General features: G+C 46.6%; 1 protein-coding gene across 3 annotated transcripts in view; it reads left to right on the top strand.

Annotated features, from left to right (window-relative positions):
* mdn1 (midasin AAA ATPase 1) overlaps positions 1 to 17,804 on the top strand; it is a 48,820-nt gene extending 31,016 nt beyond the window's left edge. The window contains exons 67-102 of one of the 3 annotated variants that reach the window (XM_068576561.1): positions 353 to 448; positions 585 to 679; positions 847 to 971; positions 1,154 to 1,306; positions 2,663 to 2,772; positions 2,871 to 2,944; positions 3,072 to 3,255; positions 3,371 to 3,515; positions 4,167 to 4,313; positions 4,422 to 4,548; positions 4,686 to 4,791; positions 4,911 to 5,026; positions 5,495 to 5,902; positions 5,992 to 6,218; positions 6,374 to 6,514; positions 7,233 to 7,441; positions 7,922 to 8,083; positions 9,017 to 9,154; positions 9,500 to 9,635; positions 9,838 to 10,013; positions 10,181 to 10,312; positions 10,459 to 10,603; positions 11,059 to 11,375; positions 11,490 to 11,657; positions 12,589 to 12,690; positions 12,784 to 12,982; positions 13,085 to 13,255; positions 13,561 to 13,718; positions 13,853 to 13,942; positions 14,543 to 14,658; positions 14,805 to 14,979; positions 15,107 to 15,180; positions 15,338 to 15,452; positions 16,303 to 16,369; positions 17,255 to 17,397; positions 17,498 to 17,804. In XM_068576561.1, the coding sequence (XP_068432662.1) occupies positions 353 to 448; positions 585 to 679; positions 847 to 971; positions 1,154 to 1,306; positions 2,663 to 2,772; positions 2,871 to 2,944; positions 3,072 to 3,255; positions 3,371 to 3,515; positions 4,167 to 4,313; positions 4,422 to 4,548; positions 4,686 to 4,791; positions 4,911 to 5,026; positions 5,495 to 5,902; positions 5,992 to 6,218; positions 6,374 to 6,514; positions 7,233 to 7,441; positions 7,922 to 8,083; positions 9,017 to 9,154; positions 9,500 to 9,635; positions 9,838 to 10,013; positions 10,181 to 10,312; positions 10,459 to 10,603; positions 11,059 to 11,375; positions 11,490 to 11,657; positions 12,589 to 12,690; positions 12,784 to 12,982; positions 13,085 to 13,255; positions 13,561 to 13,718; positions 13,853 to 13,942; positions 14,543 to 14,658; positions 14,805 to 14,979; positions 15,107 to 15,180; positions 15,338 to 15,452; positions 16,303 to 16,369; positions 17,255 to 17,397; positions 17,498 to 17,683 (5,433 nt within the window). In that variant the 3' untranslated portion in view covers positions 17,684 to 17,804. Of the gene's footprint in view, positions 1 to 352; positions 449 to 584; positions 680 to 846; positions 972 to 1,153; positions 1,307 to 2,662; positions 2,773 to 2,870; positions 2,945 to 3,071; positions 3,256 to 3,370; positions 3,516 to 4,166; positions 4,314 to 4,421; positions 4,549 to 4,685; positions 4,792 to 4,910; positions 5,027 to 5,494; positions 5,903 to 5,991; positions 6,219 to 6,373; positions 6,515 to 7,232; positions 7,442 to 7,921; positions 8,084 to 9,016; positions 9,155 to 9,499; positions 9,636 to 9,837; positions 10,014 to 10,180; positions 10,313 to 10,458; positions 10,604 to 11,058; positions 11,376 to 11,486; positions 11,658 to 12,588; positions 12,691 to 12,783; positions 12,983 to 13,084; positions 13,256 to 13,560; positions 13,719 to 13,852; positions 13,943 to 14,542; positions 14,659 to 14,804; positions 14,980 to 15,106; positions 15,181 to 15,307; positions 15,453 to 16,302; positions 16,370 to 17,254; positions 17,398 to 17,497 lie in introns of those variants that run through there. The other 2 variants (XM_068576560.1, XM_068576562.1) reach the window with 2 other exon arrangements.
* The last annotated feature ends 487 nt before the right edge of the window (positions 17,805 to 18,291 follow it).

Here is an 18,291-nt window from a genome sequence, read left to right as displayed (position 1 = left end):
GATGTTCGGCTGTAGAAGTGATTGAGCAAGTTTACTTTATTTGAACAGGACAGGACATTTTAGCTGAGCCACATGAAGTTGATTAAAACCAAATCTTGCATCGTGCAACATCTGTTGTGTTAGAAAGTATGGATGACGAGCTCAAATGACTAACCACAATCCACGATGTCCATCTAGAAGTGCAAAACTACAGGATCTCTGCACGGATTAGAAAAATCAGCGCATAACATTGCATGTGTCCGGTCTGGTCCTGTGGCCTGTCGACAGCGTAGGTAATCTCCTGCTGTGTAAGGCGACTCTTGTGAGACTATCTGTTATAATGTGTATTCTGTCTCTGTGTGTTGTTTTTCAGCTGACTGTGGTCGTGGAAAGGATCATGGCTTTCAGTCTGGCCAGTCCACTGGCCAAGTTCCTCAATGGGCTGGAGATCCTGCTCACTAAAGCACAGGTGAGCTTTGTTCGAAGATACCTTGTGTGGCACGCGTGATCGCATGAGTGAGCGTCCCCTAGTGTTGACCCATTTAATTAACGTAAATATATCGGTGACTATTTTTTGCCCGTCTGTTCTCTGCCGTTCATATCAGGAATGGGAGAATAACGCCAGCCGGTCAGTCTCTTTGCGGAAGGAACTGGAACCGGTCACCCAGCAAATTATCCAGTGGCGCAAACTGGAGCTCAAGTAAGACACAAAGGGGGCTTAAATCCAGCCAGCGTATTCTGTTGTGTTTTGATGCTTTTAGTCACCAGATGAAAGTCCTCAGCTGGTCCTGTGTTGCTCTCAGCTGCGATTCAAGGCCATTACATGTGTGTGAGTGTGTCCTCTCTCTGTCTTCTCTCGTGTGCTAGTTGCTGGTCGAGCAGTCTGGACAACGCGGTGAAGAGGCACACTGAGAAATCAACCAAACACTGGTTCTCTATCTACCAGCTGGTAGAGAGATATCTGGAGGAACTTAGGACGGATGCTAACATTGGTACGTACATGTACAACGATGTTTTCACTTCAATGACCGACTGATGATACAATCGTTTTAGATGACAGTTGTTTCTGACAATTCATCAATCAGCTAATTCTAGAGCAAAACAACAGATTACACCATTGAAATGCGGTGACCGCTAAGACTCTCTGTTGTCTCGCCATTGCCGCCCTCTCCAGGCGAGGAGGTGGAGCGCCTCTCCCTGTCCTCAGTGTCCTCCACCCTCCAGGCCTTCATGGAGGGCTCCAACCTGGGAGAGTACCACACCCGCCTCGGCATGCTGCTGACCTTCCACTGCCACCTCCTGCTGATCCCCCACCAGCCGGGACAAGGTCAGCCATCCCCAAGCTATTCTAGTCAATCAAGCGCCTCATAATAGAAGCATCTTATGCCATCAGTCCTCCACGGTGTCAGACATGTGTTCCTATACAAGAACAGCATTTGTCAACAATTCAAATCCTGATTGGTGGCGTGGATATTGACAATTTTATCGATCCGTTGACCCGACAGAGTGAACCAGACATCACTGATTTAGAGTTCATCTAAAGTCAACAGTGTGATTGAAAATACCATCTCATCACTTCAGTCATTTAAAAAAATACGTTTGACCTCTGCATAGCCAAACGTATCCTATAATTACAGCTCAATACAGTTTTTTTTTGTTTGCCTGTGAGAGAGGCTGCACTCTAGTCGAGTGCATGACCTCTTAACCCTTTTAGTACTGTAATAGTAACAGCCCTCCTGGTACTTTTTATCTTATTTATCAATAAATAAAAAAATAAAATAATAAAATAAAATTATTTTGCTCTTTTTTTCAGGACAAATTCAAAGTCTTTGTCATTATTATGTTATAAAGGCTTAAAACAGTGTGTAAAAACTAAAAAGTCAAGAAACATATTTGAATTTTCATCATATTTATCTTCTAAACAATCGAAAATGAACCTGAGCAAAGCTTTTGAGATCACAGAAATGAAATTTAAACTGTTTTGCATCCTCTCTGTTTTGTTTGCCTAAAGCATTCAGTGTCCATATTATAGGCTTTTATATGTGTCCATGTTCAGGCGTTTTAGAGATTTGTTCATCTCTCTGAACCAGTTACTGTCCAGCTGAAGGCAGAACACATTATTACACAGTACTCAGACTTGCAGAAAAGCTTTTTACATGAAGCTACTGCACTGTTTCCTCCTCAGAATGGCCTCCCGTCTGTTCTTTTCCCACTGTCCTTCTTTGTGTTTGTGGGGACAGGAAAGTGGCCCTTAGTGGGGGGTTTAGGTGGGCTAGCACCTGCACTCTCAGAAACTATACTATTACTATTATTTACAACCCCAACACATTATTTTCAAAGAAAACACTGCTCTAAACGCCACTGAAAGGCAGTGCAGAGCCAGTGAAGTCTCTCCCCTGACTGCTGCAGCTGCTCTCTGCTCTCCTCTCTTCCACCCCTCCCCGACAGACAAACTCAGAGCCGTTTTTTTTACCTTTACCGTAATGGACCGCGAAGTGGTCCATTAGTCGCACGGCATTGGAAAGCTACGCTTCTTACCTTTCAGAATCCGTTGGAATTACGTTGATTGAGCAAATATTCGTGGAGTTACGGTAAAATTAGTTTTGCTTCCAGTTTCCGTGTTACTTTCTGTCGGCACCGATGGCTCGGTGCCTAAAGGGTTAACTCTTCTCTTGTTATACAGACTCATTGTCCAGCCTGTTGTGGAACCTGCACAGATACTACAGTCAGTTCTCTGACGCCGTCCAGACCAGGATCGGGCAGCTCAGACAGCCCATTGAGAAGGAGCTCAAGGTATATATCGGCGTCCTTCCTCCGTCGCGTACCAATACACTGAAACCTCGTCCACATTTGTCAGAGTAACACAGTACGTGCACATTTTCTGTCCCCAGGACTTTGTCAAGATCTCCAAGTGGAACGATGTCAGCTTCTGGTCCATTAAACAGTCGGTGGAGAAGACACATCGGTAAATTCACACTGTGAATGCATTGTGCCATGTCGCCTATTCATTATTGTTTCTTTAGGACTTGCTTCGGCAGGACAGATGGCCGCCCTACCGTCAACATTGCTCTGCTTGTATTCTTTTCCCTCAGGACTCTCTTCAAGTTTGTCAAGAAGTTCCAGGAGGCTCTGAATGCTTCGAGTGTTCCCTCTCTGGTGGAGCAGGGAAGCAGCGCCGGCTTGGACGTCGTGGACTCCAACCCGGAGGAAACGCCCATCCATCGGGTTCACAGGGCACTGAAGAGCAGCCTGCCTGGGAAGGGCAGAGATCTGCAGGTACAAGTGTTTTCATTGTTATCCATTATTGTGGAATAGCTTTTCCTTTAATCAAACTATTGTTTGTGGTGAGTGAATAATGAGTAAATGACCGAGACTGAACTTGGCATTACAGCAGGAGGGCCCAGAAGAAGCAGTTGATGCGTCATCGCTACAGGGACGTCTGCCTGTTCTGTCCAGGAAGATGAAGAAACTGTGCGTCCAGCTGTTGAAGAAACACCCAGTGCCTGAGCTGGCTGAAGACCTGGACTACTTCACTGGTAAGATCTCCATTTGTAAACAAGAAACCTGAGCTTGAAGGAGACAGAGAGAGGAGCAGAAGGTCTCTGGAGATGCCACAGCTTTAGATACCTTCTGCTCCTCTCTCTAAGAAGTGGACATAGACTTTGTGATGCCACCCATTGGTTTGTTGACTGCGTTTTTGAAGTTTCTAGTTTTGTCATTTTGGCTGTTGTCATCTTGGTTATTTTTTTGCAACCAGTCAAAAGAAGTGACTATATTTGTACTTATACTACGGAGGAATGACGTTGTGGCAGTAGCTCTGGTAGCAATCTTTTAATCACAGCGTAGCCCCGCACTAAAACGTACCTTTCTTTTACCATGAATGTTTCTGGTTGCTTCAAGTAGAAAATCAAGCTTTAATCAAGAAGATTGGAAACTAATGATTTGAGTCCATAATCTCATGTTCACAATGTTTACTTGGATAATAAATCAAGTGAGAGGTAGAGTCATTTTCTCTTCGACTTCTATACAGTCGGACTTCTTTCTGCAACCAGAGGAGGCAATTATACCTCGCCAAGCACATTAGCTGTTTTTCATTACACCACAATTTGCTTTATTCTATTATTGCGTTGCTGCAATGCCCTCAGTGTAAATGCAGTGGTCTCACCCCCCACCCCTCTTCTTTTCAGGCGAGGTCATCAGCAACCTGCGGGACCTGCAGAACCTCACCATTGACACGTCAGCAGAGAAAGATAAGCAGAAATCTGAGGTCAAGCACATCCTGCAGCAGAAGCAAAGAGCTCTGTCAGATCTGTTCAAGATGCTCACAGAAATAGGTGTGTTTTCTCCTCCAATCTAAAGGCGTCGCTAGTAAATTAAGACTCTGAATGGGGGAAGAGGAGAAACTGTCTTTAAACCTCTCTATGTATCTCTCTCCCATTTAGGTCTGTCGTACCGTAAAGGCCTGAACTGGAACAGAACCGTTGATCCGGAGCAAACGCTCTGTATGCAGCCGCTGGAGATGATCACCGCTCTCTCTGCGGTCAGGAACCAGGAGCCGGCCGAGACCATGTAAATACAAGTTGTTCATAGATGCACCAACAGCTGAGTGACGTTGTATTACTTTGGTTAACTACTGCCAGGTCAACTCTAGATTGTGTATGCTGTGCTCTCTGAAAGACACTTCCTCTGTGTTCTCGGTGTTGCAGGTTGTTTACCGAGTTGCTGACCGCATGGGATGGATGTCAGAAGTACTTCTACCGTTCATGGGCCAGGAGAACAACCCTGCTGACTGCTCTTCAGCAAGCTGCAAAGGTCGGACACTGATAGCAACTTACTGAACATAACAACTTGTTGCATTTACTTCTCTTGTCTGAAAGTTGGCTCTTTGGTTTGACGCATAGGCGCATGTGTGTGTGTGTGTTTGGTTGTAGGAGCTCGGTGTGGGCAACATAGACCGCTGTCGAGGTTTCTCATCTCACCTCTTCAAGCTGCTCCTCAAACAGCGGCAACGACTGGCCAAGCTCACGGAGCAGTGGGTCCATCTCAGGTCAGTCGGCCGCCAAACGACTATGTTTACGAGACGCCGTGTGGAGCGAGGGTTTGACTTCAGAAGTGGTTGTGTGATTGTGTTTCTATTTTTGCAACAAGGAGTTTCCTTTACGGTCTTGCCCTGGATAATAAACTGACATATATATATATTATAATAATACACACGTACATATTATACCCTGGAGGAAATTACACCCGTTATGGAACACAGTGGCGGGCTGTGGACTTTCTACCTGCGAGTTTAGTGCTTGGGCGTGGCTGTTAAACATTGGTATACAGGTCTGTGGTATTATTAAATTGTTCTCGCCATTGATGGACAATAATAATAATATATATATTTATATATAGATAGATAGATAGATAGATAGATAGATAGGTTTAGACGATCCACAATGTTTAGACGATCTGCAATGTGTTGCTGTGCTGTTAAATACTGTCGCCTGACCTATTGTCTCACCACACTCAGGTGGCTAACCGACAGCGTCCAGGCCATCAAGGCCCACCTCCAGAGCCACAGTGAGGATGCAGGCTGCGCCCTCCCGCCCCAGGCCTCACTCCAGGATTGGGTCAGCAAGGGCCAGGCGCTGGCTGCCCAGTGCACCACCCTCCTGCAGCAGCTGGCCTGGCTGCTGCAGTGCTGCCCGGAGGACCCCCAGCAGAAGCAGGAGACCAGCAGCTGCAGGCAGCACACCTTGAGGTGTCCGTCCCCGCTGGCAGCGCAGCGCCAACCCCCCGGCTGCCTGATCCGGAGGGGAGACGCCGCCTGGTGTCAGCTCAACCAGAGCATGAACACACTGTTGAACCAGACCCGGAGCCTGAAGGCGGAGCTGGATAATGTGGTGCAGCAGAACTCCGAGAGGACGCTCCACACTTGGTAAAACATAAACACCTGAAAAGGTTTTATCTGAAGTCTGGCGTAGCAGTGACAAAAGCGGCCCAAAGCAACACTTATATTTTCCACAGGAACCATTTTGTCACGTGCTGCTCGGCCTTCGACCAGCTGGGAGCTGTCGCGGCTCAGATGCCCAGCATGGAGCAGCTCTTCACCCCGGACGTGTGCATCGGCGGCGCGGACAGCCAGCCGGCCATCACCCGGAGCCTGCAGTATGTCAGAGGACAGGTGGAGGCTAGCATCACCGAGTTCACCACCTGGAAGACCCAGCTGCTCTCCCTCGGACACCAGCACTCAGGTGAATGCCACGAGCCGATAGATACAGTTCCTTTCAAGTATTAATAACCAACATCTTGCTCACAGACGGGACAAACTGGACTGTGCAGTGAGAATAAATACCATTTTTAGTACCACGAGTTCACAGTTCCCCTGCTCATCTCCCCCTCCTCACAGATCAGCAGCCTGCCTTCTGTGCCGAGTTCTCCGCTGAGCTGGAGACGAGCATCAACACGGTGCTGTGTGCGGTCCAGACGCTCGTGAAGAGGAGGGAGACGGAGCAACAGAGGCAAAAGGAGCAGCAGCGTGGAGAGAGAGGTGAGTGATGCGGTCGTGGAGCAACAGTTTTCACAAGCTGTGCAGACGTTCATCTGCCAACCCAAACGTTCCCTGCGTAGTCTCACTGCCAGCTTTGACCTGTCGCCAAACAGGACAGTGACATGAACTTTTCTAGCAGGAAATTCTGAGGCTTCACATCTGTATCTGGAACGTAAATAGCATAAAGTGCCGATAAATGCTTCAATGTAAGACTAAGGCCGTGTGAACATGGCTTGACAATTGGCACTCCATGTGCTGCTATTAGCATCTTCCAAAGTCACTGTGATTACTTTTAAAGGAGACAAAGAAGACCCAGTAATGTAAAAACATCTCAATCGCACTACTGGAGCTCTGAAACGTTAAAATTGGTGATACAGTGGACAGTTGGCCAGTGGCGACGCAGCAAGTAGTGGCGTTGCAGCATTTCTCGTTGACATGGTGGTGGTGATGTCGTTTGCTGATTCAAATGGCTTTTCAGTAGCTGAGCTCTCATTGTTCAAGTAGTGAGGTGGGATCCAAACAAGTCACGTTCCCCCATTTTATTTTAAAAGCGCTGACTTGGAATGAAGTTGTTTCGATGTAAAGCTTCATTTAATGTCTCGTAACTGGTAGCTTCCCCAATGTTGTTGCCAACTCATGAATGACAAAGTGTTCTTAAAATGTCCTCAAAAGCCGATGCATTACAACATCATGTTTTTGATGTCATGTGATGTTTCAGAAGGTGCTGAGGGTGCTGAGGAGGCGGAGGAGGCGGAGGAGGAGCCCGTGGAGGACGTGCTGAAGCCCGGCCACCTGACTCGGCTCCTGGAGGAGGGGCTGGCAGCTGAGGTGGAGGCTCTGTGTGTGGGAGATGTTAGCGGCGGGCTGGAAAGGCTGCTGAGCCGCCTGAGGACACACCGAGACTCCTGTCAGCCACAACAGCTCCAGGTACCAAGAACAGCTGCTCACCTGACCTTTAGACTGCTTTACCGTCCAGCTGCATTGACTGTGGCTTGATTCAGTGAGCCCATTCTTTATGTTCATTCTTATCCTAACTAATACACACTAATATTCACATGATGTTAGCCAGGTAAAGAGATCCAGTTAATTCTAAGTTGCTTCTCCAAACACACCAACTGAATTTATTTCCTTAAGAACATCTTGAATAAAAGTGTTGTTTTTTTTACATTTGACATCAAAATATTAACTGACCAGTTGTCCCATTGATAACAGCCAAATGATTTTAATCATGCGTAGGCATTAAACTCATTTAGATATTTTTTTATTCAGAACGGGGCATCCTACCTGAGTTGCATTGCACCATCATACAGTGCCATTAACGTCTGTACATGGTGTGTGTGTGTGTGTGTGTGTGTGTGTGTGTGTGTGTGTGTGTGTGTGTGTGTGTGTGTGTGTGTGTGTGTTCAGGAGGTGGACAGAGCGTGCAAGATGCTGGTGCATCTGGAGCCTATGTTGGGGATTTACACCGACACGGTGCGTTACTACATGGCCGCGTCACTGGCAGCACACCGGAGCACCGGCAAACTGCTGTCTGTGCTGGCCAGCATCTTCACTGAGCTCGCCCAGAAGGTACGGACACCACAAATGTTATTCATTCTCATCTGGACAAAAAGAAAAAAAAAGTATTGCAGGTATATAAATAGGTATATACCTTGAGGGGCAAGTGAGATCTCATGTGGAACGGCTGGAAAAAGGTTTTGCCGGCATAAAATTTGTGTTACTTCATTTTACGTGATTTTTTTTGAGAAGCGGTGTTGAAATACAGCCAAACAAACACACAAATGACAAATGCACAGGAAGTAACTTCCTGGAAGGAAACTTCTTATTCGAAGACTTGGCAAGGAAGTCCAACAAATTACCCCAAGAAGTCTGCAATCTGTCAAGCGGCAAGACGGGGTTCCTTTTGAACATTTCACACAGAAGTGATGTAATCCAGCGGGAGAGAAGTGCAATATATGAACCGCAGTGAATATTTCCTTCAGTGAATACTGCAGCACCTTGAGTCTGTGGTTTACTGTCACACTGGCCTTTTCTACATGAATTGTAGAAAATGTAATTTACATATTTAACTTAGAAGCTGAAATGTCTATTAAATGTAGAAATCTCCAAAAAGATGATGCCGGGGCCTCCAGACCTCAGTCTTAGCTTAGAGGTGTCTCGATATATTGTGGAGGTTTTAGTGGCTATATCACCCGAAATCAAACTTTTTAAGGAGTTTTAGATTATCGGCTCATTACCGTATATTTCTTGTGTCACGTTGTTGTGAAAAATAAAATACTTTTCTTTCTATTTTCAAGAAACTTTGAAAGATTATCCTTCCAAAACCTTTTTTTCTTCACCTTGTCTTAGTTCACAATTCACAAATTCAATTCAAAAGCTACTAAAATCTGACAAAATGCATCTCCATCCCTTTTCCCCCGCAATTGCCTCTCAGGCCGTCGTACGGACATCGTTATATGAAGGTTATGGAGTTGTAGTGATTTGTTGTGGCCTCCTCCCCAGGGCTTCTGCCTGCCTCAGGACCTGCTGCCCGGAGGAGACGGAGAAGGTGCCACCGAGTTCCACGACTATGAAGGCGGAGGCATAGGAGAGGGCGAGGGCAACAAAGACGTCAGTGACAAGATTGAGAATGAAGATCAGGTAATTTTACTTTACAAAGCTGATAATCTTCACTTTTTTTGGTAATCTTTCAACTGCATGAGCTGAGTTTGTAATGAACAAAGAGCGAGCTCCATCAGCTGCATACAAACCGTCACAATAATAGTTTAACTGACGTGCCATTGCTATTTTAAAATAACTCGACATATATATGGCATGTCTAGCTAAGACGCGTAGAGACTACGCCAAAAGAAATAAAGTTATTATTGAGAACTTTATCTGACAGTGCCGAAAGTACGAGAAGCCTATCAAATGTCTGATGTGGATCAACACATTTCTCCTGAAGCAACCCACGCACTCTTCTTCTTCGTCTTCTTCTTCTTCCAGGTGGAGGACACTTTCCAGGAGGGCCAGGAAAAGGAGGAAGAGCAGGATAAAGGGAAAATCGAGGCGGAGGACAACGCTATCGAGATGTCGGACGACTTTGATGGCAAAATGCATGATGGGGATGAGAATGAAGCAGGTAACTTGGAACTGTCTGTAGCCCACTGACCTTATTGGAGCCTTTTGGGGTTTGATCCACTTCCAGTTTTGTCTCTTGACTGCCGGTTGCTACTGCTGGCTGTGGTTAAGACAGTGAAAACTTAAAATAATATATAAATGAACATAGAAACGTCTCCCAGGATCCTTGCCGAGTGTTTTTTTCTTCTTTGTCTCGTGTGCAGGTGAAGATGATGATTCAGATAAAGAGGAGGAGGAGGAGGAGCTGGATAAAAAGATGGGTGACTTGGGTGAAGGACAGACGGAAACTCTGGATGAGAGAATGTGGGGGGATGACGAGGATGACGAGGAGCAGGAAGGAAGCGACAAGGAGGAAGAGTCCGGCCAGGGCATGGATGAGGTATAGAGCAGAGTTCCCACAAGGCTTAAGAAGGAATCATTTTACTTTATAGAGCAGCGTGATATTTGCAAATATTTCTTTTCAATTAAATCTGTATTAAAACCAAATGTCTTTTCTTTTTTTGTTTGTCAACGTACCCTAACTTCATGTCAACGCGGTATTCTTAGGGTGAATCGGAGATGGTTGCTAAAGACGACAACTTGGATGCTGCAGACCCCAACAAAGACAAGAAAAACCAGGACAAAGATGAACAGATGGATATGGAGGAGAAAGAGAAAATCAATGAACAAGGCGATGAGGTAATGGTTTTATTAAGAAGTGAAGAAATTCACAGAGGCGCCCTCCCCCCTGAATCCAGAATTAGTAACCGATATTTCCATCACGACGCACATCTCTTACTTCGTGGCTTTGCTGTTTTCTGATCCGTGCTGTTGCTGTTTCCCAGCGGGAGTTTGACGAGAATGAAGTGGACCCCTACCACGGGCAGCAGGACAAGAGGCCGGAGCCCGACGCCATGGATCTGCCCGAAGATCTCAACCTGGACCAGGAGGAGGAGGAGGCTGGAGACGATGGAGAGGGCGAGGGTGAAGGTGAGGCCCGCATGCAAAGCAATGCGTAAAGTGCTTGTGGAAGTATGTGATTGATCTGGGACTACAAAGAATTTAAATTTAAAGGGAATGAAGTGGACGGTCAAATGAGCATTTGTATTTGAACATGAGGGAAAGTTCATTCTGAGCCGGCCTTCACATCCATTTTCTTGATTCTATACTGACTGAACATACTTTTACTGAAGTAAGATTTTGAATGCAAGACGTTTAATTGTAACAGAGTGTTTTTAAACTTCTTTCACCGCCGATGTAAATCAATGAGTGCTGGTGAGTCCGAACCTCTTGTCACGTCTCCCTCCCCACCAGCCACTTCCTCTTCTGCCTTATTTTGCCTTTTTGAAATACACAGCTATAGAGTGCCTTAGTCTTGAAACACAATAACTGCTAAATGGATCGTTTCATTAAGTTTTCTACACCGGCTTTTTCCCTCTCTTCAGAAGAAAACCCATTCGACATTGATGAGAAAGCCATGGGCCAAGAGGAGAAGGAGGACGGGCAGAAAGATGGAGACGACGAGGTGGAGGAAGGAGGCGAGAAGATGGACGAGGAGCAGCCGGACCAGCCAGGAGAGGAGAACGACCAGGAGCCCAAGACTGAAGGAGAGAAGGACGAGGAGGAGGGAGGGGGAGAGAAAGCAGAGGGAGACGAGGAGTGTCCTGACAAAGACGAAGAAAAGGAGGAGGAGGAGAGAGGACAGGAGGCAGGAAAAGACAAAGAGCTGACTATTCCAAATGACAAAGGACCCAAACCAAAGGTGTGTACGTCAAAGAACCGGCTCACCCTTTGTGATGAGCACAGAAGCTGTTCACACACATTGTTTTGTTCTAAGTGTGTGTGTCACTGTTGGGACTTCTAATGCTTACAGGAGGAGGAGGAGGAGGAGGAGGAGGAAGGTGCAGGCGAGGATGAGGAGCAGCCCGAGTCAGCTGAGAGGAAAGAGCACAACACGGACGGTCAGACCGGAGAGCAGAACGTCCAGAGCGACACGGCTGTGGAGCTGGCGGGAGAGGCATCGGAGAGAGACCAAGCGAAAGAGGTACGCTTCACCTCGGGACGACATCTCCCGCCTCAAACTGAAAACTCATCTCTTTCGACTACACCTTGAATGAAGACAGCAGTAGCAGCATTTTAGCAGCACTTAGATAGCTCTTACTGACAGCACTTTGTAGTTTGACCTTATTGAAGAAATTGTACTCTCTTGATTCTTGTTGTTCTGAGTTCGTACTCACGGGTGAATGCACTTATTGTAAGTCGCTTTGGATAAAAGCGTCAGCTGAATGTAATGTAATGTAATGGGACATGGATTCAGACCCACGGAGGTTTCACCTTGAGAATCTGCTCAGACGAGTCCACATGGGCGGCAGGTCTGAGCCCTCGGGTCTGACGCGTGGGTTTGTGTGAAAGCCTCCTCCACTACAACTTCACAAATTCATATAATCTTGTGAATATATAGAATACAGACTACTGTAGTGAAGCACATTAAACAAGGAGGACAGATCATTTACCAACATCTTCAAAGATACAAACATCTAATATTGCAGTTATGTAGCGACGGAGTTGCAAAAGGGTAAAGTTGCTATTTCAAGTTCCTGGCAGTAGTTCTGGAAGAAAATATTCTGACAATTTGTGACTCTTAAATTAAAATGAATATATATTCTGTCTTGGTGACAGCGCCAATACTGAAGGTGTGTAAAAATAAAAAAGAGTAAAAGAATTGACTTTCATTTGATCTGCTAGAGATGACTAAAGAAATAACATATTATAGAGATATACTGCGTCTATCTAGATATAAGTATTTGGAGCAGAAAATTTAAAATATAATTTTATGGCTGTGGATAAATTTATCTTTCAAATATTTTTGAGCTGCGGCCAACGAACCAACGAATTTTATTATTGTAAAATATATTCTAAAATCCAAACGCTCACTGCGAAGGTCATCAAGCATTTCCATTTTTCTGGTTCCTCAGGAGCACGGGACCGGGGCCGCGGACGCCAGCCAATCGGAGGGCCACCAGTCAAAGCTGACGGCTCGGATGTCTTCCCAAACCCAGACGCAGAGCAAGACTCAGGTACGGCTGGAGAGGAATCTCCACTTCTTTATCCCGTTGTTTTTTTTAAATCCATCTCATCGTAGTGTTTCTAAATGGACTGTGCCGTTCCAGAGCTTCAAGAGAAAACCCGGCCAAGCAGACAACGAGCGGTCGACGGGCGACTACAATGAACGCGTCAACAAGCGCCTGCGTACCGTGGAGAGAAGCACGGATCGCTCCGAGGACAACCGGCAGAGCGACGCCCAGCAGGAGTCGGACCTGTACGAACACATCAAGCAGGGAGAGGCGGCCTACGACGCTCAGACATATGGTCAGTGGACATTTCCGACTTTATTAGCCGTCAGATCAAGTTTTTAGCTGGACCCATTGGATGACACGTTTAGCTGCCCTTTGACCGTCTCGCCGTTTCCAGATGTTGCCAGCGCAGACCAGCAGAAAGCAGCCGGACCTCACCAGGACCAGGACGATCAGAACGATGAGGATGTAGCCATGGAAACAGATAAGCAGGAAGAGGAGCTCCAGGCTGCCGAGGTCCAGGAGCTGAAGCCTGAGCAGCTGGACTCTACCAAAGCCTCCCAGAAGGGTGACAGCTTTCTTCACTTTGAATTTTAGAAACTTTAAAAAAAGACATTTATTACACTTAGGCAAGGCAAGTTTATTTATATAGCAAGGAGATTCAAAGTGCTTTGTATAAAACCATTGAAAGCATCAAAACATAATGCAGAAGAAAACAAGATTTAAAAAACAATTAAGAACTTTCATTAAAACACAAAGAAAATGTCAAAAAGCAAAAACATGTTTAATCAAAGGCAACAGCAACCCTCATAGACTTGTGAAACGTGCACATCCACTGACTTCACCCCTTTCCTCCCCCCCCTTCTCGTGCAGGTATAGACAGTGGGGAGATGGAGGTGCAAAGGCAGGGCGAGGAAGAGGAAGAGGAGAGGTGGAAGGACCGACAGAATCCCAGAGAAGAAGAGCGAGCGGCCAGATGGAATGAATCCACAATTCACACAGTTCCTGATCTGCTGATGGACACCATGCAGGTAGAGAAGTACTCTGTGTGAAGCAGAACAGTACAAATAAAAGAAGGAAGAGCCACATTTGGCCTGAGTTCACATAAAATACTGCTGACAAAGCATTGAGTTGTGTGCGTCTGTCTGTGTGTGTGTGTTTGCAGAAAGTAGAGAGCGACCCAGAGGAGATCAGGAGGCAGATGGAGCTGCAGCTGGAGGCCTGGCACAAACTGGCTCCAGGAACTCAGGAGGAGGTGAGGCCGACCCAGGACTTTTGTTCCAAATGAACGTTTAGCATTACATCATACATTATACATATCAAACATTGATCAAGGGGCGTCTTACATTCACATGTATTTTTGCACACTTTGAAGAATACCATTGGAAAAGACTGGTGGGGAAACTGTTGATGAAACTTCTTTTAATTGTGAAAAATGATCGTACTGGCTTCATGTGGTTTCTGGAACCGCCGTCGCCGAATGAATCCTGATTTGGCGAATATTGAAATCACATGATCGATCAGCTGTTCACGCTGTCGGCGTCTTCTCGGCTAGTCTCTTAACGTATGAATACATGAAACCAGCATAAGCCAACAGGAAAGAACAATTTAAACCGAGGAAATCTCCTCCTCCTCCGCGTCCATATTTCATACAGTCTATGGCTCTAACACAACAAACTCCACCCAGCTGGCAGTTATCTTTCCTTTACCTTCAAGTCCACATAGAATGAAATGCACGGTCTACATATGATATGTCAAATAAACGACACCATCATGAGCCATATCCATGAACTATAATGTCATTGGGAGTGTTTGAGGCCCAGGTTGTAACGTGTTCCTCTGCCTGTGTTCCCAGGAGAGTGCAGCATCGTCCATGTGGCACCGGTACCAGACCTTGACCTCCGCTCTGTCCCAGCAGCTGTGTGAGCAGCTCCGCCTCATCCTGGAGCCCACGCAGGCCGCCAAGCTCAAGTGAGGAGCAGCGCTCTCTCTGCCTTTTGAAATAAATCTCTTCATTCTGTCGTCTTCAACGATCACGCGTCGAGGCTCATTGTTGACCCAGCCCCGATGCCGCGTGGACAAGAGACACATTATAACGGCATGTCTCCCACTCACAGAGGTGATTACCGCACGGGGAAGCGTCTGAACATGAGGAAGGTCATCCCTTACATCGCCAGCCAGTTCCGCAAGGACAAGATCTGGCTGAGGAGGACCAAGCCCAGCAAGAGAGAGTACCAGATCTGTCTGGCCGTGGACGACTCGTCCAGCATGGTGGACAACCACTCCAAACAGGTGAGGGAGCCCTGCTGGCACTCGTCTGAGTGGTGATCGCTTTGCCGGGATTGCATGAGGTAGAAGGTGGAGTTCAATGATGTGAACAAATAAACTATGTGTGTGTGTGTGTGTGTGTGTGTTGCAGCTGGCGTTTGAATCCCTCTCAGTGATCGTCAACGCCCTCACTCTGCTGGAGGTGGGACAGGTGTCTGTGTGCAGGTGAGCTTTTGCATTCATAGATTAAAAAAAAAAGACATATATTATGCAGATGAAACTATGGAGCCAGGTGACCAACATCACTCCGTCGATGCGTGTGTGTGTGTGTGTGTGTGTGTTTAACGTGAAGCTAACCTGTGACGCCTGCTCGTGCGTTCAGTTTCGGCGAGCAGGTGCAGCTGCTCCACCCCTTCCAGCAGCAGTTCAACGACGAATCGGGGGCTCGGATTCTCCGGCTCTGTCAGTTCCAGCAGAAGAAGACTCGAATAGCACAGGTGGGGGTTCCTCTTTTGTACTGCTGCTGCTTCACTGTTACCGCTACGCGGGAAGTATTAAATATAATGTTTGAAATAAAACGGTGAGGAAGAACCGCGAGGCAAGTGAGACAAATACATTCTTATTCTGATCTGGATTGTTTCCCCTCCTGTGGTAATGATAAAAAAGTTTTTTTCCAGATCACTAGGTTTGCTTCCACGAGAGGGTGAAGTGCTCCACTAGCTGGGGTCTAAATGGGACTAAAAGCCTTCAGGTCTTCCCTGAAGGTGGATTAGTGCTAATTTGAATACCATTCTATCCGAAAGAAAGACACGACAGTAATGCCTTAAACTTGCTACGACACAGACTCGCCTGCAAGGAAACATGAAATGCTTTTAGTCTTATTATTCTACTGTATGAACACGGGATGGTGGTGCACTCAGAAACTGAATCATCCGATATTTGTTTTGCTCACTTGCCTCTTCGGGCTTCTTAGTCAGAATACGTCGATACAAGCTATTTAGATATGTCTGTACTAAGGAACACAACCTTGAGCTGGCATACTGTATTGGCACTGTTTCTGTCTGTCAGTACCACTGCAGTTTATTTATAAATGCAACAGTGCAACGTGCTTTAACCTGAGACGGATACAAACAGATCACATGAATACAATGAATCCTACACAGTCGAGATGAAAGTGACTGGAAGGCGATCCACGACGTCAACCACGGTTCTGCATGCAGCGTGAAGTGTGTCTCTTGAATGTGCTCATCCAAACAGTTATTTCTTCCTCTTGGATCGGATGCTCTGATGCTCTTATTTCCCACGTGGCTTGTCACTGAACACCTCCTCTGCTCATCTCCTCTGTAGTTTTTGGACACCTCGACCAACATGTTTCTCGCGGCCCGACAGCAGATTCCCGGATCGCTGAACTCCGGTGAGGACTCGAGCTGCATGTTTAAATATTTAACGAATATGTAACTGCCGGCTCAATAATCAGTCTGCTGTTGCCCGTGAATTTCTGAGTAATCCAAGACCAATTTGTTGCCTCTCACTCTGCTGATTGTTTGGACCTGAGCTGTTCAGCTTATATAGGAACCATCATGGACAGTTACATACATTTGTGTGCACAAATGCAATAGAGAAGTTTTAGCAGCATCTCAAATCTTGCTCACAGTTTTCTGCAACTGCAACCAAAGGACTTTAAAAGCATCAGCAGACACGCGTCAGGTGTCATATTGTTGGTTTAGTTCAAACACCAAAGCATTGAGACAAGTATTCACCGGTATGATCAATAAGCCTCTTCATCAGGAGAAAAAAAGATCTGCTTCAAATATCTGATGGACTGTTAAAGGTTTTCGTACTCGTAGTGGAGCTGGAGAGAGGAGATCTATGTTGTTCAGCTTTAAAGTTGCTGGTGATGTTTAATGCGAGAGGTGTTGCATATGGTGAGTAAGCAACGGAGAAGTATAGGCCGATCGTCCAGATCTTGTCTGCCTTTTTTAAAGCCTCCTTTTTAAAGCGGATTGTTTTGGTTTTCATGCCCGCAAGTTCATCTCTCTGCAACCTTCTCGCCAGTAACTAACAAACAAAAGATACATAAATAACCACTAAACTGTGCTACCTGTCCGGCACTGTACAGCCAGCGACGGTAGCAACCAGCCGGAGCAGAAGGTGGAACATTTAGCAGTTGAAGGCAGATGAGCAACACCAGCCCGACTTCTTGGACTGCGACTCAGTAAAGTGAAAGTGTTGTGCTGTAACCGCCCGACCAGCTGCATCCTGTCACATTCCTCTGTTCCCCTCTGGCCTCGCTCCACAGACACGGCCCAGCTGCTGGTCATCGTGTCCGACGGCAGGGGCTTGTTCCTGGAAGGGAAGGAGCGGGTGACGGCGGCCGTGCGGGCCGCGCGCAGCGCAAATGTCTTCATCATCTTCGTGGTGCTCGACAACCCCAACTCTCGGGTAAGTGAAGAAGAATTTGACCTTTTTTTTTTTTTAAATGTTATTGTTGTGTTTAATGTCCAGACACAGAGTGTAACTCGAGCGTGGCGCTGTGCTGCAGGACTCCATCCTGGACATCAAGGTGCCCATATTCAAAGGGCCGGGAGAGCTGCCGGAGATCCGCTCCTACATGGAGGAGTTTCCCTTCCCCTTCTACGTCATCCTGCGCGACGTCAACGCGCTGCCGGAGACGCTGAGCGACGCCCTCAGACAGTGGTTTGAACTGGTCACCGCAGCCGACCAGTGAGACCAATGGAGGAGCCATCTTTCACAGGAGGAGGGACAAGTGGCCGGCGAACCAACTGCACAATGCCACGCTGCTGCCAGCCGCTCAGCCACAACGACGACAACAACAACAACAACAACAACAACAAAAGAGAAAAAAAAGGACTCGAAAGAAAAAAAGACGGATTTGCCGCTGTACATGTGCCTTTATTTTCTTATTTTTACTGTAGAATTTAGGAGAGTTTGATAGCAACCTTTGCCGTTTTGTCTTTATCAGGGAATCCTCCGTTTTCTTTTGTAATGTATTGAGGATTGCTTTAACTTGCACGTCTGACATGAAATGATAAACAAAAATGTGATTCCCTTTCGTGTGAAACGCCTCGGTGAAGTCAGAAAATACCTCTGCCCCGCCTCCCCCTCTCGTTTATAGACCTGAAATCATGTTTGTGTGGATGTTGTAGTAGGTGTTTTAAAAAAAAAAAAAAAACTCATTCATCTTCAATCCGAGCGCAGGTGTGCAGCGCTGACGGGGGAGAGCGGCGTGACCGAGCGGCAGCGTGTCGCCGTGCTCATGGACTGACATTCGAAAGGAACTCAAAAATGTGCCTTGGGAGAGGAGGACGGTGTCGC

Source organism: Clinocottus analis, unplaced genomic scaffold (genome assembly GCF_023055335.1).
Source record: "Clinocottus analis isolate CAN_PGR_092001 unplaced genomic scaffold, fCliAna1.0.p SCAF_15, whole genome shotgun sequence".
In the NCBI taxonomy this organism is placed as follows: Eukaryota; Metazoa; Chordata; class Actinopteri; order Perciformes; family Cottidae; genus Clinocottus; species Clinocottus analis.
The sequence above is the reverse complement of the archived record's forward strand: the minus strand, read 5'-3'. Positions and strand labels throughout refer to the sequence as shown.